Source organism: Podarcis cretensis, assembly GCF_951804945.1.
Source record: "Podarcis cretensis genome assembly, chromosome: 4".
Lineage (NCBI taxonomy): Eukaryota > Metazoa > Chordata > Lepidosauria > Squamata > Lacertidae > Podarcis > Podarcis cretensis.
Genome location: NC_137173.1, coordinates 82573872 through 82600550, shown reverse-complemented (window position 1 = coordinate 82600550; position 26679 = coordinate 82573872). Strand labels below are relative to the sequence as shown.

Below are 26679 nucleotides of genomic sequence, written 5' to 3'. Positions count from 1 at the left end.
GGCTTTGCTGGGAACAAGATTCCCATGTACCTGCAGCTAGAATAGCAGTAACAAGGATGCAAACTGATCTGGAGCTCACACAGCAAACATGTTTTAAATTAAATCAAATTTGGTGCTTTGTCGCTGAGAAAACCTTTAATAGGTTTTGCTGTAACTTGATGCCTATTTCCAAGAGAAAATATTGCTGTGGAGGCTAAATTTGGGTAGAAAAATCCTCCCTTAGCACAAAATTGCTGATGCCTGCTCAAGTAACGGACAAGCAAAAGATTTAATGGCATGATGGCAAATAATGGTGAGCAGGTTAAGGAGTTATATAAAAAAAAACCCCAACGATGGTACTGAAGTCAACTGACTGAGCAGTGGTCTTAGTCTGAGATTCTTCTCCTCACTGACTTCCCCTCACTATTCTTCCTCATTCAAGTGAAATAAAGATAAGAAACTGGTCTTACAGTGGTGGCCCATGCGGTGGTTTGCGAGGCGAAAGAGATGGCAATAGCGGACAAGGGGACTTCCTGCCCCTATCTGCCAATGGCAAGGCAGACATGGGATGACACAGCCAGAATTGTGCAATCCCATGGCTGTCTGAGATGTTTGCCCAGCCATAGGTGAGGGTGGCTGTCATTGCGATGACCATACCCCCTGCACAACATTTATGCAATATCCCATACCTCTACTGCCACCTTCAGAGAAGTAAGAGCAGAAAGGTTGCTCCCCCTCCATATATGTGCTGCGGGATACATTTCACCCCGTGAACCACCTCAATGGCTGCTACTGCTATTTTTGTCATTCTGACATTTAAGATAAATACTCATCTTATACTCATCAAAGAATCAGCTCAGTCATTATATATTGCTTAGATGAGTTATTCAGAGTGCCAATGTGATCAGCCAGAGGATGACAGCAGTAATTATACATGTTTTAAAGCAAGCCTGATAAGTGCTAATGATAAACTCTTCATAAATACTGCCAGAATACAATGGCTACAATCTAGTGCTCAGTTAAGGATCCTTTAGTTGACTTCAATTAGGCTTGAGTCAAGTGTGCTTAACCATGAACTGGATTGCAACCAATGACCACCAACTCATCTCTTCTGGTAAGCTTGTTATAACTACTTCGATTCCTGCCTCTCTCTCTCCCCTTCTTTTTGAAGTCAGCAGTATTTCCAGATGGAACCATTCCATTTCTATGAAATGCAAATGAAGAGAGGCTTACTTTTGCAGAAGTCATGATCTTTGACCTCTCACACACTACTGGTACGCATGCTTCCTCTCCCTATGCAAATGCTTGCTTTTATTATTTCTTATTATTTAATAAACCCTTAATGATGGGAGATAAAATATATGAGAAATAGCCTTTAAAATCACCTCCTTCAAAATCTAAAAGCTCTCCTGTTTACCTGCATGATCCTTTACAAAGGGACTTGTTGTAGAGCTTTTCCCGTTGGTACCAGCTTCCTGTTCCGGGCGTTTAGTTGGATCAGCATTATTTGGGGACCCACCAGAATTGGGAACTGAAACAACACAAATGATTCACTACAAACTAACAATAATGTGCTTTATAAGCTGGTTATCAATTTTCACGAGGCATGAATGGCTTTGAACAGAAGATCCTTTATGCAGGAATACAAGAAGATATGAGAATGTAATTTTCTCCTTTAAAGCAAGCAAGAGAGAAAAAGCTATAGAGTTATTTCAGAGATTTAGATTGTGAAGCTAGTGGCAGAAAATGAAGGGGATTCCTGAAATTGGCAGGAAAACCTTTGCAGATGACATTTCAGCATAGCAGGCAAGTTGATTGACTACTAAACCAACCTCTAATTAGAAAGAATAGGTTTTTTTCTGCACAATAGGTTATCTGTATATGAGAAAAGGACAATGAACAAAACCCTCTCTTCTTTAGGGAGGATTTGCCACAAGCAAATGAAGGGAGCATTAGCCCCCTTTCCTTTTCATTTGTTTTAAATAATGCTGAGCTCTGAAACTGTGCTTTAATGTTTAGAACGCAAGCAAGAATAACTGCAGCACATGTTGTTCATGGGTGACCTTTCTTTCCAAGGAGAGCTCTCCAATGAAGAGATCTTATTGCATTAACTCTCTTCCTGTAAAATCTGTCAGTAACTTAGGTGCAGAAAATAGGCTTTGCCTTCAGAATCCAAAGAAAGGCAGACTAATATAGACTCCGCTGTTTCATGCTGTTTCACCTTATTAGCAGAAGCTGAGACACTCAATGGGGCCCAGGGGCTGATCAAAGTTGTTTGATGAAAAACACAGATGGTCTTTACCTTGTCCAACTTTCATTAGGATCTTCATGGCTTTTGTCTGACACACCCCTCCCTCCTGGTTATCCAGGCCTTCCAGTGATCCATTAGATGTTGCTGATTGAAAAAAACAAAAACAAAAACAGAGTGAAAGATTTCAGGATGCCACCAGGTGAAGTTACACAAAGCAAGAGTACCTGAAAATAGATGTTATCTGTTCAAATTCACTCCTGCTGTTCAGGTTTACCCAGAAAAAGTTGTGAAACGCTTGACAGCCAGGCAAACAGAGCAGGCTGTGTTGTATACCTAAAGCTGGAATGCATTATCGGGTTTCTAACTTATCCAGGCACTTTTCTTTCATGAACAATTGGCTGTCTTGTTATTATGCCACTGGTTGAAAGAGTAGACAGTTCTCCACACCTACACCTACACTGCCCTGAAAAACTGGGAGTTGGCTGGAAAGAAAAGGGAGTCCTGCCAGCCTCAGCAGAGCAAGCAACTTGCATTCCTCTCAAGCCAGAGAGTCCTACCAGTTGAAAAAAACATAACTCAAAATTTGCAGTTGCTCATTTGTGTACTCCAGTACCTGTGCGTATATCACTTGGACTAAACCCATCTGCATCTGCAGTGGTACCTCGGGTTAACTACTTAATTCGTTCTGGAGGTCTGTTCTTAACCTGAAACTGTTCTTAACCTGAAGCACCACTTTAGCTAATGGGGCCTCCTGCTGCCGCCGTGCCGCCGGAGCCCGATTTCTATTCTCATCCTGAAGCAAAGTTATTAACCCAAGGTACTATTTCTGGGTTAGCGGAGTTTGTAACCTGAAGCGAGGTACCACTGTATTTCCATTTCTGCCTTCACCTGAAGGGCAGGGAAACTGTGGCCCAGGTTGCTTTATGAACTGCCAAGACTAAGTTTTCAACAAACTGATGCACACACTCAAGCAAAAACAGACAAAATGTAGACTCAAAAGCAGCTTTTCATTTCTGCTTCCTTAGCTTGCCTAACTCATCAGGGAGATATTCTACCTACCCATCTCCCCTTAAGGGCAAATAGAGTTTGGCAAAAATCCCACTGCAGCAAATTCTCTTCCCAGAAACCAATGCACACTCCCAAATTCTATTTTTTTTTCCAAAATAATATTTATTAAGGTTTTGAAGGTTACAAATAAAACAGAAAAACACCAAATTAAACAAAACAACAAAACAATGTATCACATTAATAATAATAATAATAATAATAATAATAATAATAATAATAATAATAATAAATAATAATAATAATAAAAATATACCATACAAATAAGAAAAAAAGAGAAACAAAAAAAAGGTCAAAGAAAAAAGAAAAACAAAAGCAAAAAACACATCTAGGGGAAGTTGCTGATCAGCTGAGAGCCAAAAGGGAGGGGAAGATGTCACTGGCAAATTGCTCAAGAAAGCTGCAAGAAGAGTGGGATTTGACTGGGGTGGGGCTGGGTTAGCTCTTGGTATTTTAATTATCAAGTTGCAAGGCAGGGATACTCTGAAGGCAGGAATGGTCTGAATGGAACCTGCAGGCCCCCATTTTAATTCATGGAACTTAGAGAACGGACATTATATATCTGTCGCAAGGATTTTGAAGTTGCAAACAATATTTCATGCACTGAGCAGAAATAGCTGCACAGACTATCTATCTTGATGAATAATGCCATGACAACTTTTAATATTACTAACTGATTATAGCCCTAATAAATCTGGTATCAACATTATTGGGGGTTTCCCCCCAGTACTTTCTCCTACCCTAGTACTCTATAGCCTTTGCAAGGCACATTTGCAACAACTTACTAAAATATTAAAGGAAAGGGAAAAGCCATGAAAGTCCTTGCAGGGGGTTTCCATGAAGAAAAAGCAATTAAGCGGCACTTCTGGTACTAAGAAGAATCTCCTTTTCATCTAATTTAGATGTGGCCCCATAACTCTTTCTTTTTCTTAGAAAGATGTACCTTATATACATTCCTGAGTTCCTTCATACTCCCGGACCCCTTTTCACTAAGTGTCTTCCCAGCCCCATGTTGATATTTTTCTTTCTCTAATCTTCTCACTAGCTGCAAAAACTATGAACCTTTTCCTTCCCTTTGATCTAGTTCCTGCTTTTGTTCTACTTCGCCCTCCTTGTGGGTGTAACATAATTCCTCACTACATGAACTTCCTTCTCGCAGCTCCCTCTCATATTATCCTTGTAGCTGAGCTTGCCCAGGCATCCCGGGCTAATTCTGGCTTTCCATCTCACACAAATGTTAGCTGGCCAAATTTCACCTCTCCGTTTTCTGACTCCTTGCATGTGCATTTTTAAAGTGAGAAATTTGGCTTGGGAAAATTGTGCACATCTGCGGGGCCAAGCTCAGAAAATAATGGAGATGTATAGCTTTGTTTTGTTGAGATCTTTTTTCTCCCCCTCAGAGAAAAGAAAAATCAATACTAAGAACCAGTTTGGGACATAAATCAAATGCATCTTTTGCTGTGTGTTTTTTTTTATGACCTCTTTGTTTCTGTCCTTGTAATCTGTACACTGGCCAACAGTGTACAGAAATACTGAAATAGAGCTTCGGTAGAGAAAATAGCAAATAAACAGTGACCATCCTCCACTTAATACTAAGCTTTAGGAATTCAACTGCCTTTAGCTGCCTTTTGCAGATTAAAGCATAATAGAGTCAGACTGCAGTCGGTGTCTTTCTACATTGTTAAAAAAAAGAGAGAGACCATCTTGTTTAACCCATGATCTAGGCAATGGCAATGCAACCTAAACAATTCACAGCTTAACCTCTGTATGACACAGCAAAGAACGCTGCAGAAGACGAAATCTCAAAACTAGTGGCACAAAAGGAATATAGGAGTTGTTATACCACTGCGCTCCTAAAGGATCTCTTCATGCCTTACTTCTTTAGAATCAAAGTTGCAATGCTGATTTCGCCTAAGTCCCTGATGAATTCTAAGTTACTGTGAGGAACATTAGGTTCATGAGGACTGTTGAACATTTGTTGGCAAATGAGGATGCAGTGAAAAGGCTTTGTGCTGACTATTAAGCAACAGAAACTCTCCTTTTGCTAGGTAATTGAGATATTGATAATTTGGCTTGAAATAAAAACCAGGCACCTATACCTCCTGCATTCCTCATTTATGGTAGTGCCCTTTTGGCGTGCGCTGCAAGGGAGGCATTTGGATTTTTTTTCCCAGTCATCAACATGTCTTGGACAGCATTTGCCTGGGATGAAACTCTGCGTGTTGTTTAAAGCTCCTGATAGCTGGTGGAAAAGGAGTGTATAAACAACAAGAGAAAACGCCAAGATAGTTTGACCTTATTAAAATAAAACTGTCATATTCTGAAACATTTATTCCTTTCAGCTAAATATATAGATTTTTTTTTTAAGTGACTCCATCATAGCCCTAACCCAGCTGAGTGGCCATTCTCCAATGAAGGCTTAAAGGACATATCAACAAGGGCATTAAATGTCTCTTAAAGAAGAACAGAACAACAAGGAGCTCTTGACACCACTGAGCTAAAACTAAGTCCAGTGCCACCCAATGGCCAAGCTATGCAATGACACTATCCACATCCATATAAATAAAAGCATTACTTCACCACAGGGCAGATGACAGTCATCACACGGTCTAATGTCGACACCATAATAAAAACCGAACTATCACAGTAACTTGTCAAATGAATTCCCCTCCCCCTCTCAAATTGCAGTTACTTAGGAACAGACCAGTGGTTTGTCCTCCTTTTGCTGGTATCACCCAGCAAACTAAAGAAGCTGAACTCAGGCTCCCAACATGGATGAAAAGGTCTAGCTTGCCTTGCTATGAAATCGGACCCATTTCTACTCCATGTAAGGAAACAGTAAGGTTTTCACTGACATAAAAACAAATACATCTCTCCATGTTTAAATCTCTCTCTCTCTCTCTCTCTATATATATATATATATAAATCATAAAGTTGGAAGGGACCCTGAGGATCATCTAGTCCAACCCCCTGAAATGCAATAATGTGCAACTGTCCCTTATGGGGATCAAACCTGCAACCTTGGCATTATCAGCACCACGCTCCAACCAACTGACCTATACAGCCCTGTCTCATTCATATCTCTTAACCTCAATCTCAATATTGTTTATTACTCAACAAACTTGTTATGTAGAAAACCACAACTGGAAGCCCATTTGAATCAGTTAATAACTAACACTAAAGAAAATAAATAATTCAGAACAATAATAAAGCTGAAGACAAAAAAGGTTGTTTGCCCAATATTTTTTACCTAGTCTACACAATTTGTTTGTGACTGACCCTGCCAAGGCCAGTCTCATATCACTGTGACTGATACTGTTTCTGCTCTCGGAACATGATCTGAAGTTTCTTTTTTATACTGTTTGTATTCTAAATAGTTGGATACAGTTGTGCCTGCCTGGGGTGCTTCGTTTTCAGGCAGATAGCTGGGATATAAATTTTAAATAAATAAACACCAGTCCACTGAGGACTTTATGAACCTGCTGCTTTTGCTGCCCATGTAAGTTAGCAAAACTGGCCACATATGTACTCACTAGGCTGCATTTTGCTTGGTGAGTTCCGATTTCTGCAGGCTGAGATATTCCCCCTGCTGCTTTTATGTTGGTTTTAGTTGCAGTGCTTGTGTTGTGACCGTGGCTGCCTTGATTTATAATTGGTTTTAGTATTTTTATCATTTAAATTTTGTGCTTGCTTTTTTATTTCTGTAAATCGCCCAGAGACAGAGACAAAATATCAATGTAATGAATAAACGAGTGTAACATGTTTTTGTCACTGTTATGTTATTTTATCTCAATATCCCAACTTGTGTAGCATAGACTGAAGTTACAGGAATTATATTTCTGTAAAGAAAGCAGGGCTTGCATGATTGTTCCTGGTTTTCGTTTTTTTAAAAATACACAATGAAAAAACACAATGAGAAACCTGAGGGAAATGCAGAGCAATTCTAAAATACAATTCTAAACATGGTTTCAAGCTCAAGGAACATTTTACTTGGCTGAAAAAGTCTGGCCTTCGAAGGGTAATCTTACATTAAAAGCACTGAAAATCCTATAAATCAAGTTTTGATTCGTCATATTTATATGCTTCAAAAACTATGCCACCCCTGCTTATAGAATGAAGTGGGCTCACTCTAAATGCAGAGGAAAAGAAATCAGTGAGACAGACAGACAAGAAAGTTTCTGGGTTATGATTTCCATACAGTCCCCATGGAGCGCAAGTAATATTACATTTTAATACATCTTCATTTGATTGTTATTACTCTGCCTCCCGGGAGGCTAAGCCACTGCCTGGATCTTGGCTGTTTTCAACCCATCAAGTTAGTAACATTGCTCTAATCAGATGGAGAATTAAGCTGCTGGATTTGTGCCTGGATACAGCCTTTCATTCACTAAGAGATTAGAAATGAAGCAAAGACACACACAAAATCAAGACACATGCCCCTCTTCCAAACAGAATACAAAATTGCTTTTTAAAAGCAAGAGGAATTGTACTGCAGTGAAACCACAGGTCCTAGGCATCAGCTACCGATTGTATTTTTAAGCGCTGGGTGATGGTGTCCACTTCAACCACAATCCCTCCCCCTTTTAAAATTTAATATTAAATATTTTGGGCTAAACTAGCATAACTCAAGCAATCAGTTAAGATTCGATGTAAAAAAAAAAAAAATGGAGGATCTATTTATTGCAGTACCCTATACAAACAGCCCTGTAAAACCACCATGTACAACTGGGTAAGAAAAAATACTGGTGCTTTGAAATGCAATTTAATTGCTTTAAATTTTGTACTGGTCTCTGTGTGCATGTCCCTCTTCCCCTCCATTTTATTTTCACAATAGCATTGTGAGAAAGCTTAGGTTGACCCATCACTCAGATTTCCATAGCTGAGTAAGGATATGAACCCAAGTCCTTGTCCGATACTATAACTACTGCACTCTAGATATCACACACTCCCCGATGAGTAAATGGGACGTGGTTTTCCAGGTCCACACTCCTACACGAGTCACATGACGCACACAAGATCATGGCCTTGAAAAGTGTTTTTTTTCAGGAAGAGTTTGCGGCACCCAAAAATGGTCACTGTGCAAAACAAACAAACAATGGAATGTCCCGCTTTTATCAGAGCTGTTGGATTTCGAATACCATCCAAAAGCATACATGGTAAATATATATTTGGTTGGTTCAGTTCCACAAGCTGCTTCTTGGTATTTGTTGTGACGATATAAACCTATTCTTGGCAGTGGTGGGATAACAAAGCTTAAAACGTTAACCATCTCCTACCCTAAACACACACACACACACACACACACACACACGAGGGTGATGGTGGTAATGTTGTCTTGGCCTAAGAACTAAGGTTTTTTAAAAGAGATGACAGTGTTTTGAATGGTGCTGTCTCCTCCTATAGTCCTCTTGTATCAGATCAAACAGGTTTTTGGAAACAGTTTACACAGAGGTATAGCTTCTCTGGGGATGTGGGTGGCACTGTGGGTTAAACCACAGAGCCTAGGACTTGCCGATCAGAAGGTTGGCGGTTCGAATCCCTGCAACGGGTTGAACTCCCGTTGCTCAATCCCTGCTCCTGTCAACCTAGCAGTTCAAAAGCACGTCAAAGTGCAAGTAAATAAATAGGTACCGCACTGGCAGGAAGGTAAATGGTGTTTCCGTTTGCTACTCTGGTTCGCCAGAAGCGGCTTAGTCATGCTGGCCACATGACCTGGAAGTTGTACGCCGGCTACCTCGGCCAATAAAGCGAGATGAGCGCTGCAACCCCAGAGTTGGCCACCACTGGACCTAATGGTCAGGGGTCCCTTTATAGCTTCTCTGAGCTTAGTACATATGTGAGCAAGAGCAGCTAGGACAAAAGGTACCATGCCAAGGAACCTGCTGCAAGGTCAACAAAGTCTTCTCCTGGGAGAGCTAACTCTAGCTGTTATCCTCAACCCACCTCATCTTACGTCTTCATCAGCATTACAACCAAGCGGCATGTCATCCAAAGAACTGTCAAGGCTCCTCTAGATAGTTAAAGCCCTATTTTCAAGAATTTAGGTTCTTAAAAATTAAGGTTCTTAAAAGCTAAGGCAACCTGCAAATGTGGGCTATTATCCAAATTTCAGCAAATGTTATCCTTAAAAGACAGATCAGTAAAAAAGGGGGGCGGAATCCTAAGAGGGGGGAAATCACCAAAGCTTTAGATACAGTTATAGCAAAAAGAACTATTCTTGATGCAAAGCTGTGTTTGATCTAATGTGAATTCACAGGATTACTGAGTACATGGTCTTAACAAAAAATAGAAGTGTGTGTGCTTGCCATGGGATTGCATATCTATAATGTAGCTGCTGTCAGTTGCTTTTGCCTTTATTAAATGTTTTCCTTGGTAAAGCATCAAGTAATTACTTCTTCTTACACATGTGTTATCTAATTTTACAAGACAGATTTAAAAATACCCAGAACCACACAGACTGAAAAACTACAAATCAAGGTGCTTGTTTCTGGAACAACTAGAAACTGCACATAAACCAGCTGTGGTGATCTGAGCACAGTGTTTTTTTAATTAAATGGTATTAAAGTTGCTTTTTTTCTTACACCAATCCTCTGATCCCAGAGCTTCGAGAGCCTGGAAGATGTAGAAGAAACTCATTTTAAGCACATTGAGTTGCTCCATTGCTGTGCTTGTTGATCCATGTCAAATTTACGTTGGGGAAGGAGCGCGTTTCCTTGTTTGTTTAACTAACAAAAATAAGCAACACGCCATTTTAAATTATACTGAATCCTGAATTCAAAGTGCTTTCTAATGGTATCAAGAGGTGAATCAACACATAGGTCTTGCTGCTCATAAAGAAGACATTTCTACTGCTGATTTAACATTATGCACATGCAACCAGGGAGCTGAGGACCAGAGGACTCATTCCTTCCATGCAGAAGGTCCAGACAATTCACGTGTTTCCATACTTCTGAGACCATTCAGTACAGGGGATGCCAATGCCAGGACTCTCTCCAGCTGATGACCTACCACCACCTACAAGCCCACCCAACAATCACCTACTTCTCAATGCCCTTTGTCATGTGTGTCACGTGTTTTCTTAAGACTGTAAATGCGACAAGACAAGTGATCATGAGCCCTCTTCTCCTGAATAGCCCCCTTCCATCCACCTTCACTCTGAGAACTGAGTTTCCATGTGTACATTGCAGTCTATGCCAGGATCCTCCACATGACAGGGGGAGCCCATTTTAGTCAAGCAGAACCATCCTGGCCCTCCATTACATGAAGAAATGCATGCAGTGTTCATTGGAAAAGGGTTACGGTTGCAAGCACAGGTCATCTCTCAGCTAACAGTTTTCTCGTCCTGAATTTCAAGATGCTTATTCAGTGGCACGAGGCCAGACAGGGAGACCAGAACATGGTAGCTTATTTCTTCTGGGTGTCTTGGGTGCAACTATTTGTATAGGGTGTCACTAATTCAAGTTAGAGCTCCACAGCTCATACCCCCAGGTCCACAATGGTCTCACTAGTTTTCTGTGTGTGTTTTTTACAGCCAAACCTTGTGGGGTTTTTTATGGAGACTCACCCCAGGAAAAGGGCTGAACAGTGGTACCTCTGGTTGTGAACGGGATCCGTTCCGGAAGTCCAGCCGGATCCTGAGGTTTTTGCAACCGGAGGAGAAGCGGTAGACCGCTTCTGCACATGCACGCATGGCGGTAGACTGCTTCTGCGCATGCGCACGGCGGTAGACCGCTTCTGCACATGCGGCGAAACACTTCCAGGCTTGCCACTTTCACAACCCAAAGTTTACGTTACCCAAGGGTAACGTAATGTAACGTAAGCTGAAGTGCTACTGTATTTGTTTTCTGCTCTACACAATAACCAGCTTCCGCAAATGTTAGCAAAGACTGCACAGCAATGACACCTGTTAGCTTAATCTATTGTGCAGCCTTTTTCTTGCCCTCCATATGGTCCCCTATATGCCACACATACACACACAATTTAAAGTTTTTAAAAATAATAATAAAAATAAAAATTGGAAGTCTACTTTATGAAGAGTGATAATTTACACAATCCAAATGTTCCATTACAGCTAAGAGTTTTATGCATTGTTGTTTCAGTTAGTGTGTTCTCGCTATCAGGAATTGCTCCTGGGAATGTTTTCACAGCCTTTTGAGATGGGAAGAAAAACCAGAATTGTGTTCGTAACAAGAGATAGTGCTGCAAAACTCCCACGAGAGTCAACACCAAAGTTCTCTGATCCCACAATGGATGTGGCAGCAAGTAGCTTTGCTGAAAAGAAGGTCAATCCCCTTTTTAGAAGTGGAGCAGCAGAATATAATTAGAAGCAGAGTGTTCCACTGATTCCAATGGAAATGTACTCTTTTGTCTTTGTAAATTCAAAGCATTTTAAAAAAATAATTAATTTACTTTTAAAACCTGACCAAATCTATGTCGATCTACCTTTTCTCCCATACTGTCTCACCACTGGGCACACCTTTGTATTGATGCCCATATCCCCCCCCCTTTTTTTCAGATATAGGACAGCAAGTATGTCACTGCTCACCAATAAGTATCACCGGCACTAGCAATCTGCAAATACTCATGCAGACTCTACTCATACTGCTTTCACAAATGCAAGCACGACTAAGAAGAGGGGAAAGGAGAATCACATTTCCCCAAAGGAATTTCCTTTCTTTTAAATGCTGGAAAAGATACATTATCCAGGAAAAAAACAATGAAAAAGGAATGGAGGGAAGGCACTAGGCTTAAGGGGAAAGGAATCTGGATTTCCCCTAAACTTGCATGTTTCTCACCTGGAAAGGCCTTTATTGGCACAATGAAGCATACTGTGAATGGAGAGCTTACAGAATAATGATGGCTCCCAAGGAATTTACTTTTGGGCAGAGCCATCCAAACCCAGCAGATACATCTCCTTATCTGAAGCTTACCGCTCACTTTAGCCAGGTTGAGTACAGCTGAAGGGCCTCAAGGTTCACAGGGGATCTGCAGGGCTTTGGATCAAGAAAACTCAATGCTGCGAGCACTATGACCTGAAACACCTCTTTTCCAGGACTCTTGTTGCCTCCTGCCACAGTGGGAGCTTACCACCCTATTAGGTACAGCTAAGGTCCCCTGGTGGGGGCACCACCCAAACCAGTGGCCCATAGAGGATGCTATGCACCATTGTTTCTTGATATCACCATCAAGGGCTGGTGTCTAAAATAGACAGCGTGGAAACAACACAGGACAGGAAATAGAGAATAAGATGGGCAAAGATGTTGGTTGCAGCTCGGGCTGACGATGCAAAGGTTAAGCCAAAGCCACACAGGAAAGAGTGGCATTTATCAAAATGGCATTATCAGCCTGCTCCCACAATATATCTGTTCTGAACATTTTATACCTGACTTAAGTTTTCTGTGCAACTCAAACGCTGCCTTTGAATATATTTGAGACACACTGACACAATAAAAAGGAATCGTCAAGCTTCTATTTTTTTCCTCTCTCTGTAGGACCAATACCACAGTTTATGTGCTGAAATCTGCTATATATGTTTTCTATAAACAAACCAATGGAAAAACCTGCCGTTTCTACATGCTGTTTCTTCATACTAGAGAGAGTTCTCTCTTTATATATTTATATACCTCAAGCTTGGAAAGAGTCCAAGAAATACTTCCCAACCCGTTCTATGATATTTTCTTAAACCTTCAGCTGAGCAAAAAAATGGAGAAAGCGAATTCGTATTTGAGTTACACCAATTGTTCTAAATGATGCATGGGTTTGTCCATGGGAAAATGGCTGCCTTAAGGGAGCCTGGGAAGATATTATCCGTCCACAGATTTGCCCTCAATGATTTCCATCTGCATCCCCTTAAATCTTCTACAGTTTTTTGCTAAACCTCTCCCCTCCTTTCCCCCTCTTAATAAAAAGGTTAGAATAAAAAGTTCCTGCGGGGAGGGGGGGGTGTGGAAAAAAATATCGCAAACTCCTTGTGTGCAGTCTACTGTCACTAATTGCATGCAATGATATTAATGACCCAGTAATTGCTGTAAGAGTGGCACTGGAGTGGAAAACATCATCTTGAGGCAGGGTTCATCTCTAGGTGGTAGGACATCACCATTGACAGAGTTAATGCCTAGTGACATTTTAGAATATAACACTACAGATGAGAAAATGTGCCACTCGCACGGCTCTAATGGCTTAGATGGACATGACGTTATTTGCAGTGACCGCAAGAGAGTCCAGGAGTAACCCCAATGCAGTGACACAGTAAGGGTTTGCCCTACAGATGAACCTCATTCCTTTCAGGGGAGATATTCTCTACTATAACAATCTAGTGCAATTTTCCACATGTTTGCTTCAATAAAAGAATACCTTCATCTCCCGCTTTTACTTCTAGCAAAAACAGAAGCAAGCTTTATTGCAGAACACAAAAAGCTATTTAGATCCTCTGCCCATTGTCTATCACACACACAAAAATGATTTGGCATTTTAAGTCTCCAGGTCAGTTACAGAGCCTATCAAGAAAGATAACACAGTTATTTTTCCTTGCTTAACAATAAGCAACCTCCTTGTAACATTAAATAATATAAACATAATATTATTTAATATTACAAGGAGGTTGCTTATTGTTTTCATGCTTTGTAAATGAAATTTCGAAAAGCAATAAACAAGTAAAAGAGAGAAGTTTAGAACAGCTGTGGTTTTACGGGTTATGTACTGAAGAGGTTTATGCCCAGAGTTAGAAACATATTTTAATTAAGACTGATCTCAGAGGAATCAGAATTCAGTGGTATTTTGAATTTTGACCTCACTTCCCCACTCAAGTAGAGCAAAAACTCCACCCCCAGTTTGCTTCAGAGAATAATATTAAAACAGGCTTATAAGCTGGTACATGGATTACTGAATATGCATCAATATTTTTGCCTTTATCATTAGTCTTCATAGGAGAATGAACAATTAACAAAAATCAAGTTTCTTGCGTACAAAAGGCAACACTGAGCAGCAAAGCTTACCCTGCCAAGCATCTAAACCTTCATGACAACCCACTAGTTCATAATCTTCTGAAATTTAGTAGAATTGGCTATGAACAATGCAACCTATGTATATTGCCTATCAAGCAGATAAGCAAAGTTTTATCAGTATGCTCTGTACTGTCGCATCCTTAAATATTTTAGGCAGAAATCACTGCCCCGGTAATAAATTTGGCTTCCTGCTACATAATCAAATGCTGAAAATGCACACAAAACACTTAGGGAAAAAAGCGATAAAACTTCAGCCCTCAAAAGCAACAAGGGCAACATGCAAGCGGGCACCATCTTCCACACATTGGAAGCAGCACCCAGAAAGGTGCGATGTGACAGGCTCTGTTTGCAGGACTCCCTCTGCCTTCGCCGGTGGGGAGGGGAGTATGGGAGAGCTACCTCTTTCTCCCAGGAGAAAGAGACAGCTCACTCGCCCCCCATTCCCCAAGAAAGAGGTAGCTCGCCTGCCCCCCGCACTGGCTGAGCAAGCCCACCAGCTCCTTCAGCACGTACACAACGAGCCGGAGGGACGGGGCAGTGAAGTGCAAGAGACGGGGACTTCTTTGAACACAAGCAGGAAAAAGATCGGCGCTGCTCAGCTGGGGAGCGTGAAGCCTGCCACTCTCCAACTGGGGGAGTGCCCATGTTTCTCTGGTTTGCACACGAGCAAAAGAAGGATCGGGGTTCCTTCAGACGAGGGTGGGGGGAGCACTTTAACAGAGCCTCCATCCTGCCACTCTGCAGCAGTGGCAATTTCACCAGCAATATACCGCTGAGTGAAGCAGTCATCACAGACTGCCCCTCATATCAGTCCTGGGTGATATATCGATTTATCGCCCAGGCATAATTACACTTTAACAAAATATAATTGATGCATTGTTTTTATGCAGAAAATGATATATATCAGTATACATCAGTATACTGCTACAAGTTGTGTCCCTTGATATTTTGAGTTGGTAACTATTTAAGACTTTAAAAGGTTCCTACAAAATAACATTTTTATTTTTAAAAAATGGCACTTTACTCATTTTTTCAGTCATTTCTACCATGGTGCAGAAATAAGGGGGGGGGGATAAATCAGTGCTCATTTTGGAATAAAAATAATACTCATTATTTTTGGCACAAGATTCCGATCTCTGTTAAATTAAACATAAATGAAATACATCAAGGCAAAAATTATATATAAAACTTGCAGGTGGAAATCTATAAATGGGTTTTGCTATATGTGGGGTTTGCTCCGATACCAATATTCATAATAGCACCATATCATCCCATATGTACACACACACACATATAAAACTTATGCTTGCCCATATCTATGTAAAGAAACATTAAGCACATTTCCAAAACGTATTATGTTGCTCATTTAAATTTATTCTTGCTCTTCTTTAATGGGCCTACTCTTTAGCAGGATGCAAATGACTCCCTTTGATTTAATGAGAGTTCTTCAAATCCCATAGCAAGAGGGAAAGGGCCTTAGGGCACTCATTTTGCAGAGTTTTACACCAGTAGTTAACTTTACACATGGGAGTAGTCCTACTTAAGTCACAGAGATGCTTTATATACATAAAATTAAACCTCTGTGTGTGTAAGCCTTTGTAACACAGTGGTTTAAGTTATTTATTTTGTTTAAAGCATTTTAGTTCATTTAATGCTAATCTACATAATGAATATATAAAAGCTCCTTAAGCAGAGAAATGGCCTTCTCCTTTGTGGCATCATTTTATCCTTGGCATTGTTAAATCATTTACAAAGCAGAGCGTGTGGGTGGGGGAATGCTATAAATAAACAGAAGCTGGAATTATTCAACTACATATGATAAAATATTAAAAACCCTTTCAAGTCTGAGCAATTCCTAAATAATAATTCTTCCTTTCTAAGCCATCACTCCTTGTTTCCTGTCTCCTTTCATATCTAGTACACATTAGCGAGTTTGGAGAAGGGGGGGTTCATTTTTCGCTCAGTGGTTCCCACCTATTAAGAAGCAAATCCATCCTGTCCTCTTATTTGCCACACTTGGGAATGAAGCAAGGGGTACTTACATATTCCTGCTGTACTACCATTCCAGCTAGTTTTAAATGAGATGAGCAGCCAGCACTCTGCCTAGATAATGGCACCTTAATATGAACAAAGGCAATCTACAGCAGCTCCGTTCAGTTTATAGGACCTATGTGGGTTGGGAAGGGAGACCCAGCAGACTGAACCTCCATTAGCCTCACCAGCTTTGTACAGGAATCTGAAGCTCTGCAAATCTTGGGGGGGAGGGGGAAGAGACCCAGTAATTTTATTTGTGAAAATTATATTTAATTCCACCGCAGCTGAACAAGAGTCCCTTTAAAAGGCTCGCAATAACTGACCACCTTATATCATCTTACAGTTAAGAGGGGCTGAAGGTAATTTGTTTATTCTTTTGGAAGACTTAGGTAGGAGAAAGAGAGCAAGGAATGCAATTTGCCGACCGAAGGTGGCTTTCAAGATAAGCGTTTCCCTACTGCATGGAGGGCAGGCTATAGCCACAAATGTTTCGTTTCTGAAAGTAAACACAACTTTATTCTTTTAAAAATAAGGATGATAATGCAGCTGTGGAAAAAAACAAATCAGCTCAGTCTATTGAAACAAAACAAGGCATACGGAATCAACTGAGAGGGGGTGTTGTTGGGCAACTGTTCAGAAACCAGTAATAACTTTTATTCACATATATACAGAGAGATATTGTTATTTATATATTGCAAAAAGAAGCGGAACTGTAGTTTCTTTGTTATGCCTCAATCCAAAAATGCTTCTTTATGTTTTTATATTACTTTACACCACCCAGACATGAAAGGGGGGTATATACATATTTTTATAAATAAAACTCCGGGACAGGATGAACCACCATTCCTAAGATTTGTCTCAAAACTCATTTTTTCAGATAATTTTTAAAAAGAAAAGAAAACTGAGAGCACGCAGAAGCTTTATCACTTGACATCACACCTCCTTCAACCACAGTAGATCCCCTGATACAGTGAACAAAATGGCCAGGTGACTGTGTTTTGTTCTGAGCTTGGCTGCTTCTATTTTTGCCACAAGCCTTCCCCAGTTTTTTTTGTTTTTGTTTTTGTTTTTTTTGTTTTTTAACTGGCCTGCTTTCCTGATGTGTGGCTGTTCAGATGCTTAGCAAACACAAGCGGCATATGAATAAAATGTTGTCTGTTAGCTTTGTTTTGCAAAAGCGTGTTTTCTATTGCACAAATGTAATTTAGGAACTGACCAAATAACAATATGTGTGGCTTATGGGGGTGGAGACATCAAGCAGAGAACCGAAGACTGTCCACTAGGAAACAAAACAACTTTATGGCCATTTGAAAATTCCATCCATTAAATAACTTGACTTTAACAAGAGAGACAAAACACTCTTTTTTAATACAGGCCAGGTTGATTACACCCCTCGACTTGATCCTAGGCATGTTTTATCGGAAGTTGCTCAGAGTTTAGTGGGACCAGCAGACATAATAATTTATTCCATCCAGGAGGATTTTCTGCTGTTGTTGCAAGTTCTGCATTGTGCATAACCTTTGTTTTTCTTTCTGTTAATCTTAGTCAGAAGGCAGTTACAAAAATGGGTCACTTGAAAAAGTTGGCAAAAAAGAAGAAGGAAAGCCATATATATTCTATTTGGCTAGCAAAGCCAATGGTTATCTTAAGAGTATGCAGATGGCAGCTCCAGATGTTAAACCATGGCGATGAAGCACTAGGTCCCTCTTTCAAATGCCGTATCAGAAGTAAATATATATTCTTGAGTGACTGTTATCACTGCTCTTACATACTATGGAACCCACATGAAATTATGTCTCCAACCCAAGAAAGGTTCATTTATTATGGTTTGGACTAGATCAACATAGTAATGAGAGAGCAAATGAGAGAGCTAATTAAGACCCATAATTAGCTGCCCATGGGTCCTTTGTGTGGAAGGGTGGAACATAAATTTAATAACTAAGCAAACTGGAGCCTGGTCTAGAGATGTGGTTTTGTCAAACTATCTGAGAAACTGAACAGGAAAATCCAAGGAACAACTTCTGTTCTAGCAACCTGTCAATAATCCCACTGCTTGACAATATCTCAAACAAACTGTGTTTTCTCACAAGCCCAAACTGATTTGTATCTATTACTTCACAATGGGGTTGGAGTACCTGTGGCCCCCCAGATGTTGCTTGACTGCAACTCTCATCACCCGTGACCACTGGGCCATGTTGGCTGGAGCCAATGGGAGTTGGAGTACAACAACATCTGGAGGACCTTCAAATTAAGATAATCAACCTGGCCTTCAATTAATTTTTGGAAGGCAATTCATTTAGTAATATTCATTCCTGAGTGTGTGACTAAGTGGAAGGCTCTGTGTTAAAGGATATGACATGTGTTAAGTAACCCTGTAAATTCTCCTTCAGGCTTCTAAGACCAGCAAGATTTTTCTTAAAGCATTGAATTGGACACTCATAATCCCAGCCACATTATACAAATAGTTGATACTGTTTTATCCACACAGAAAACTCTCTACACGTTTCTGTATTATTATTATTATTATTATTATTACTACTACTACTACTACTACTAATACTATTATTTTTTCCCACAATTGTTTGCATCAAATGTGGCTTAATTCAGTAAAGGCATTTATGATATGCTACATCAGCCTTTTGCAACCTTGGGGTCCCCAGATGTTCTTGACTACAGCTCCCATCATCCCTGACCACTGGCCATGCTGGTGAGGGGTGATGGGAGTTGTAGTCCAGCAACATCTAGAGACTAAAGCAGGCATCCCCAACCTTCAGCCCTCCAAATGTTTTGACTACAGTTCCCATCATCCCTGACCACTGGTCCTGTTAGCTAGGGATCATGGGAGTTGTAGGCCAAAACATCTGGAGGGCCACAAGTTGGGGATGCCTGGACTAAAGGCTGAGCTAGACAAATGACTATTTTAATCTCTGCCAGAAAAATGGTATGTAAGTAGTGAGTCGTTGATTTAAATAAAAGGGGACAAGAATAGGGAATCAGAACTACTCTAGTACCTCAGCTGAAAGATTTTGGCTCTCCCCAATTGTGAACTAGTGTTGGCAGTTCCACCAGGCTAACTGAACAGTTTCTATCCTACCTAGGTGACATAAGAACTGTAACTTTATGAACTGATCCTTAAGCTCCACTCCCCCTCTGCCTCCCATCCCATTTTTCTTACGTGTTGTGTCTTTTAGAGTCTAAGCGTGATGGCGAGGATTGTCACTTATGCTCATCTTTACTATTCTGAGAGGGGGTTTTTTTGGATAAAGAATGGGACAATTAAAAAAAAGCGCAAATTTCAAAATAACCCTCCACCTCGACTGCAATTTGTATTGTGATGGAAGAGCTCCCCAGTTTTCAGGCTGGTGGAAAGTTGAGCAGGAAATGACCTCTGCATCTTTCTTCCTTGGGCCCTGATTAGCTCAAGGTCCCAGAGGAATTCTGGGCTTCCTGTTCCCAGCTTCTCTTCCATTGGGGGGGGGGGGTGGGGAGACAGGCAGGGCCTCCAAGAAAACAATAATTAATGAGATAATCTACCCTAAAGTAAAGACTAATTCTGTACCAATTTAAGAAAATGATGATGATGATGATGAAAGGTTGATTCCATGCACAAGCAACTGAGATATGCTTTCAACAGCTATTTATGTTTGGATATGGTCTTTTATCCCATGTTTGTGGGGGTTTTCTCGCACCTGAATTACACCACAGGCGGAACAGAGGCGTCGAGCCACAGAATGGGCTTGGAAACAGACTGAATTAAGGTAAATTAGTCTGAACAGGTTCTGTGAACATCTGAGCAAGTTACGTAGTCACTCCTACTCAATAAATGTGCAGAGGATGGAACAACACACCAATTCCATTACTCATCCTCATTCCTGTCTTTCTTCTTAACTGGTGGCCACATCCTTTTTCTCCAAAGAATGAACAAGTGGTAGGGAAGCCACATTTCCCTCAGAAGCTCCCAGCATTACTTCACTTCAGTCACATCTTCGTATCTGACGCCTACAAATAATTACTTCAGGTATTTGTTGGATAAAGAAAGCCTTTGCACACTAATTCTCTGGTTGAAAATTGTATTCATTAAAAATACGAAAAAAGTTGTTGCTTTTGTTCATAATAGGTTTGGGACTTTTCTTTCCTCAAGGGAAAAGGGCTGAAGTTCAGTGGCAGAGCGTGAGCACCGCATGAGGTAGGTCCCAGTGTCTAGATGAACCAATGATTTGACTCTGTGCAAGACAGCCTCCTATCTTTCTTCCTAAGGGGAAGCAGTACCTGCTGTTCCCCAGTCACATACCCTTCGTGGCAAGAACAATTATGGCTGACAATCCAAATATTAAAAGTCCTATTCTTGGTGCTAAATACAGGATCATAACTGGACACCTGGAGGAGTTGAGAAATGGAGGGAATTTCTAGCATGTTGGTGTTGGTGTCCTGTTTTTGTGAAGAAAATATATGCCTCACTAAGTTTCAGCTTTGGTCACAGGTGATCTGAAACCAGACCTTTAAGGCACCACCAACCAATCATGCATTGCGTCCTGCCAAGACGTTCCTATTTCAAGTAATATGTCTTCCTGAGGCATTATGATAAATCTTGTACCATATCCAAGGCACCAGGCTGAAGGGACAGTGAATTCTGTAACCCCTAAAGAATGTCCTAATCCTCCCGGAAATGTAATGTCTATTATACCTTATTGCCATAATGAAATAATTATACAAAAATGAAGAAAATGAGTCCTACTTATGGATTTACTCTGAGGGATTACTGACACAGATACGACAAAGCTGACAGTCTACCATGAAGTTCTGTTTGTGTCCATAACTCTCAAGTCATAATTAAAATGGTGCCATTTATGTCACAGTTGGCCTACTGTGGAGAATTAATCCCCCTAGCATTAGATAACTGAAATATTTCATCCTCAGAACCAGCTATTTGAGCACAGACAGACGTTTTTATGTTGCACTTTTTCATCAGGCCTACTGGCAACTGTCTCTGCTTTCGGCGCTGCACTTCTCACTCAAGCAAAATAGAAATTCCCTTGCACATTTCTGGAAAATGTCACAGGCAACAGCAGGGAGCACTACCCACCAAGATAGCGCAGTGCATTTTTACAACATAATCTTACAACCCAGCAAATTGCATTTTTAAATATTCCACATTCGTTATTTCATCAACTCTCTGATTGCTGCAGGTTTTAATTACACTGAAGTTGCTGCGACTATTTTCCTGTTTCTTATTTATAAATGAATCTACTAGAAACAAGGAGAATGAGTGTAACTTTGAAATAGCTACTTACTTTCATTGCTATTCCCCATGCCCAATTTTCTCTATTTTTCAGTTATTATGAATATTATGAAGTGTTCAGATTTCTAGGACCCACAGCCTCTAAGCTCAGCCTCTGCTCTGAAATGCTGGCAATAGCTACCTGCCTACCAGACCAACCTCAGGGGTTCCACTATGGCAGTTATTTGCCATGCTGCTTTCCCCAGGCAAAGGCTGGCAGAGAGGCAGCTATGCACCATTCTAATCAGGGCCAAATTTAGGTTTGATGAGGCCCTAAACCATGGGTAGGCAAACTAAGGCCCGGGGCCCAGATCTGGCCCAATCACCTTCTAAATCTGGCCCGCAGATGGTCCAGGGATCAGCATGTTTTTACATGAGTAGAATGTGTGCTTTTATTTAAAATGCATCTCTGGGTTATTTGTGGGGCCTGCCTGGTGTTTTTAGATGAGTAGAATGTGTCCTTTTATTTAAAATGCATCTCTGGGTTATTTGTGGGGCATAGGAATTTGTTCATTATAATTTTTTCAAAATATAGTCCGGCCCCCCACAAGGTCTGAGGGACAGTGGACCGGCCCCCTGCTGAAAAAGTTTGCTGACCCCTGCCCTGAGCTGCTGGAGGTAATGGGGCCCTTTAGATGTCCAGCTGTCCTTTGTCAACAACAAATTGTCGCTGTTTTTTGTATTGAATATATACTGAACTGAAATACAATTAAGAAGTATATTAATAGTGAAATAATTTAATATTAGATAACAGGTACAACAGCTTGACCTACATTCAACTGTGCTGCACTGCAATGTGCAGCTGAATGCTACATGTTTCCATGCAACCAGTCCATGCAGAATGTAGGCATCCTATATGAAGAAATGAGCAAACCAGTGATATATTAGGGAGCAGGCTAGCAGGCAGGATCCATTACTTACATCATAGGAGCCTACAAAACACTGTTGCTGTATGCAGGTTTTATTTCATTTGTTTTTTATCTTATTTTTTTCCTTTAATTTTTTTTGGGGCCCCCAAGAGAGTGGGGCCCTAAGCTATAGCTTGTTTAGCTTATATGTAACTCTGGCACTGATTCTAACCCTAACAGACATAATCAGAGAAGGACTGTTAAGACTGCACTCAAAGATAAGGCCATAATTCGGAGCTTTGTTTAACTTTCACTATGGGTCCTGCAAACAAAACAATAGAGTGGGGAAATGAGAGCACATTGGTGCTGTAATTCAGTGCCCACCTGTCTGGTAATGTCCTACTGATTTCAATGAATTAACCTTCAAGTAAGTGTACATTTCAATTTTTAGCTATTTCCAACTGCATCTTAAATGAATATTCGCTTTTTTAAAAAGAAAAGGTAAGCCAGCTTGATAGGACTTATCCTGAAAGGCAAGGCATGCATAAAGAAAAAGAAGGCTGTAAGTCTCCAGTTTCTCTGAAGCTTTAGAGACGGAACACTTAAGATTATGCAAATAGAAACCAAACCCACTTTTTGATGTAAATGATCAATTTGTGAATTATCTACCAAGGTGATGTTTTAGGAATTTCTTATTTTTTTTCCTACCCAGAAAGATTACTTCACATCTGGAGCTATTTCTCCTACTTCCCCCTTCTTCTATTTGCTTAAAATTAGGATTTACAAAACTGTAGTATATTATACTTAATTATTGCTGTTCACCATTCAATGCGCAGTGATTGACATACCATATTTCAGAGGGGCGATACTGTAACATTAAAAAATAATAACATACATACATAATGTGTACTCAAGGCTTTGGGTAAATGCAGAACTGCTGTTTCTGGCGGTGCCTTACCCCTCTATACATTGGTTGGAACCAGATTAAGATGTCAGTGTTTTCCATAAATTGCATTATGAGCATCGCTACCACAATTACACAGCTCACATCTATGAAAACCTGGAACCTTTTCATTAATAAATAAAAAAAGCTCTAAAGCAGCAGGGAGTTGGTTAATAATAAGCTGCCATGAAAATACTTTAAAGAAAACAATATAAATCCTTTAAGCTTCTTACTTGATTGAATACAATGAATAAATTAAGAAGCAGCAAGACAGAAGGAAAAGGAAACAAAAGTCATTGTTCACTTACATATGATGTAATAATCTTTGTTTCTCTGAAATTCCAGTCCCCAGAGGTTAGGGCTGAATTCTTGAAACTTGATGGTAAACTTAACATCTTGATCAGGCTTGGCACAGTTGAGCAGAGGTGTGTTGTCCTTTTTAATAGTGCAACTATCTGCTTGGTCTTTATCAACCATATAGACCTTATAGTATTCATACTGGCCACTAGTTTTAGAGTCCACCTTCGGGCATATAATATCCAGTTTGTCTCCGATCTTTGGGTATAGTACCAGTCCTTGTCCAGGATGGAATCTAAAAAGAATCAGGGGGGAAAGAGAAAATGTCAAGACACTTGGAAACATATTTTGAAAAGGAGGCAGCAAAGGGAACAAAATACAGCTTAAAAACTGGGGGGAAATCCACATCTAAGTTGCTAAAGGAAATGAATGGGACAGGAGCTACAGGCCACAAGACCTCTATTTCGCACACAAACCCCACTTTTTAAGGCTGTGCACTCCTTAGTGGCTTAAATTCCCCCCTGCTGCATTTCAAGTCGCATTTGCACATTGCTGTGCACACTACGAATGTCTTCACCCAGTGTACATTTCCTGATTAGTTGGCCCTGCCTTGCAACACCCCCCCCTTGAACTCTGTTCATGACGCTGTCATCTGCTCTTGTCATCTGTGCACGCACAACAGCTGTCCCAAATATGCACACCTCAGCTTAGCTGCAAAGTGAATGCTCCTTATGTTTTCAACTAGGAAGGAAGTCCATTGAGGGGAAACGCATCAAACAGTAGCATTTCTGAAGAAACCACAGGGTAGATATGGATTGTGGCTAACATTATGTGCATATGGCTTCAAGACCAGCAGTGGGAGTCCACTGGAACCAGACTACACAGTGATGGGTACACAGCCTAAATTAAAATAAAAGAGGTAAAAAGCAAACATCCTTTGAAATGAGAAGGAAATGTTATTTGGAGCGGGAAACTTCAGTTGGCGGATATTAAGCATCCTGTTACCTGGATTGCCAGTAGTACAAGTAAAAAGGATCTGGGGTCTTAGTGCACCACAAGTTTAGAATGAGTCAACAGTGCGATGCAGCAGAGGCAAAAAAAAAGAAGCAAAACAAAAACAGAAGAATAGTATCCAGGTCAAGGGAAGTAATAGTCCCACTCTATTCTGCCTTGATCAAGCCACACCTGGAGTCTAGTGTCCAGTTCTAGGCACCAGAAGGATGTTGACAAGCTGGAACGTGTGCAGAACATGGTGACCAAGATGATCAAAGGCCTGGAAACCAAGTCTTATGAGGAACAGTTGAGGGAATTGGGTATGTTTAACCTGGTAAAGGGGAGACATGATAGCCATATTCACATGGAGGATGGAGCAAGCTTCTTTTCTTCTGCACTGGAGGCTAGGACCCGAACCAATGGATTCAAGTTATGAGAAAGGAGATTCCACCTAAACATCAGAAAGAACTTCCTGACAGCAAGAGCTGTTGGACAGTGGAACGGACTCCCAGGAGAGACAGTGGACTCTCCTTCAAAGAAGCTTTAAAGCAGAAGTTGGGTGGTTTAGTTGAGATTCCTTGCATTACAGGGGTTTGGGCTAGAGGACCCTCGCAGTCCCTTACACCTCTACAATTCCATGATGTTAGCCTTGCTCATGGAAGCAATCACCCTAGAAAGCTTGTTAAAGTTCCGTTTCTCCAATGCGACGTAACCCTCATAATGGTGTAGGTGGGGTTTATCACAGGCACTGTCTAGGGCAGATGCTGCTGCTGAAGCTAAGCAGGTCTGGGTCTGGTGAGTGCCTGGATGGGAGACTGCCTGGGAAGCCATTCATGAGCTGCATGATTTAAGGAAGGTATGTGATAAATGTGCTAGATAATTAAATGTTACAAAGAGCAATTTCAACTGCAACAGAGGCATTGGCTGGCCCCTTCCTAGCCTACCATATGGACAGGCAGTGAAGTTGCTTCAGCTTCCAGGCAATGGATACACATCTGACCTCCTTTTGTCCACAATACCTCCCTCTGCTTGCTGATCCTTTAGAAGGCTTCCAACTCATCTCCTTCCCTCATTCCTCTCGTTAAAAAAAAAGGGAAAGGAAAGCTTTGCCTTCCCTTAAAACTAGGGCAGGTCTACGTAAACCATTAAAGTGTGCACTGTCTGGTATCAAATGGTTATCTGAAATATTTCAGATGCCTTATCGAGTTGGCTACTCATCAGTCAAGCAACCAGCTTCATTTTAATGTGGTGCCTTAAACAAAATAAACGTTTCAAAATTAAAATAATTGCTTGTAATATTGATTCAACCGCAAAATGAAGACACGCTCTCGTAAGCAACCAAGGCCACTGCAATCTTTCTCCCCCACCCCCACCCCTGGATGCATGTGTTCCAATTAATGCCAGGAAGCTGCTCTTTAGAGCTATGGATACAATATCCCCCTAATACCTACAGCTGAAAGCCTCCTTTCCCTCTTCCTAAATCTTTCCTGTCAGCCATATTGCTGCAGAGATCTTCCTTAATAGAAAATGTCTCTGAAGACTGAAAGGAATGGCTTCCTAATGAATGGCCCTATCCAACAGCTAGCATTAAAACGCAGAGCAATCTTTCTCCCTCATATACACAAACATACAAACATTTGTGCTTGCTCCATTATGAAACCTTAATAATTAAACCAGAGGTTCCTGTTATCTTGCACTTGATTAAATATGCCTACCAACAACTTGCCCCAGCCTTCCCTGACCTTCCCATGCTCACCGATGGGAGTTGTGGCCTACAATATATGGATGGCACCAGGTTGGGAAAGACTGCCTTAGGATACCCTCCAACATTTATCTGATGAAAGCAAGTACCGTATTTTTTGCTCTATAAGACACACTTTTTCCCCTCCAAAAATTATGGGGAAATGTGTGTGTCTCTTATTGAGCGAATGCAGTCTCCATGGCTTCAGCGAAAGCAACGCAAAGCCTCCGAAGCGCTCCGGAGGCTT

General features: G+C 40.8%; 1 protein-coding gene across 2 annotated transcripts in view; it reads right to left on the bottom strand.

Moving 5' to 3' along the window:
• The window catches only part of EFNB2 (ephrin B2), a 58503-nt gene that overhangs the window by 4590 nt on the left and 27234 nt on the right, over nucleotides 1-26679 (bottom strand). The window contains exons 2-4 of one of the 2 annotated variants that reach the window (XM_079972983.1): nucleotides 23710-23993; nucleotides 2282-2374; nucleotides 1397-1510 (exon numbers count right to left, since the gene is read on the bottom strand). In XM_079972983.1, the coding sequence (XP_079829109.1) occupies nucleotides 1397-1510; nucleotides 2282-2374; nucleotides 23710-23993 (491 nt within the window). The remainder of the gene's footprint in view (nucleotides 1-1396; nucleotides 1511-2281; nucleotides 2375-23709; nucleotides 23994-26679) is intronic. The other variant, XM_079972984.1, reaches the window with a different exon arrangement.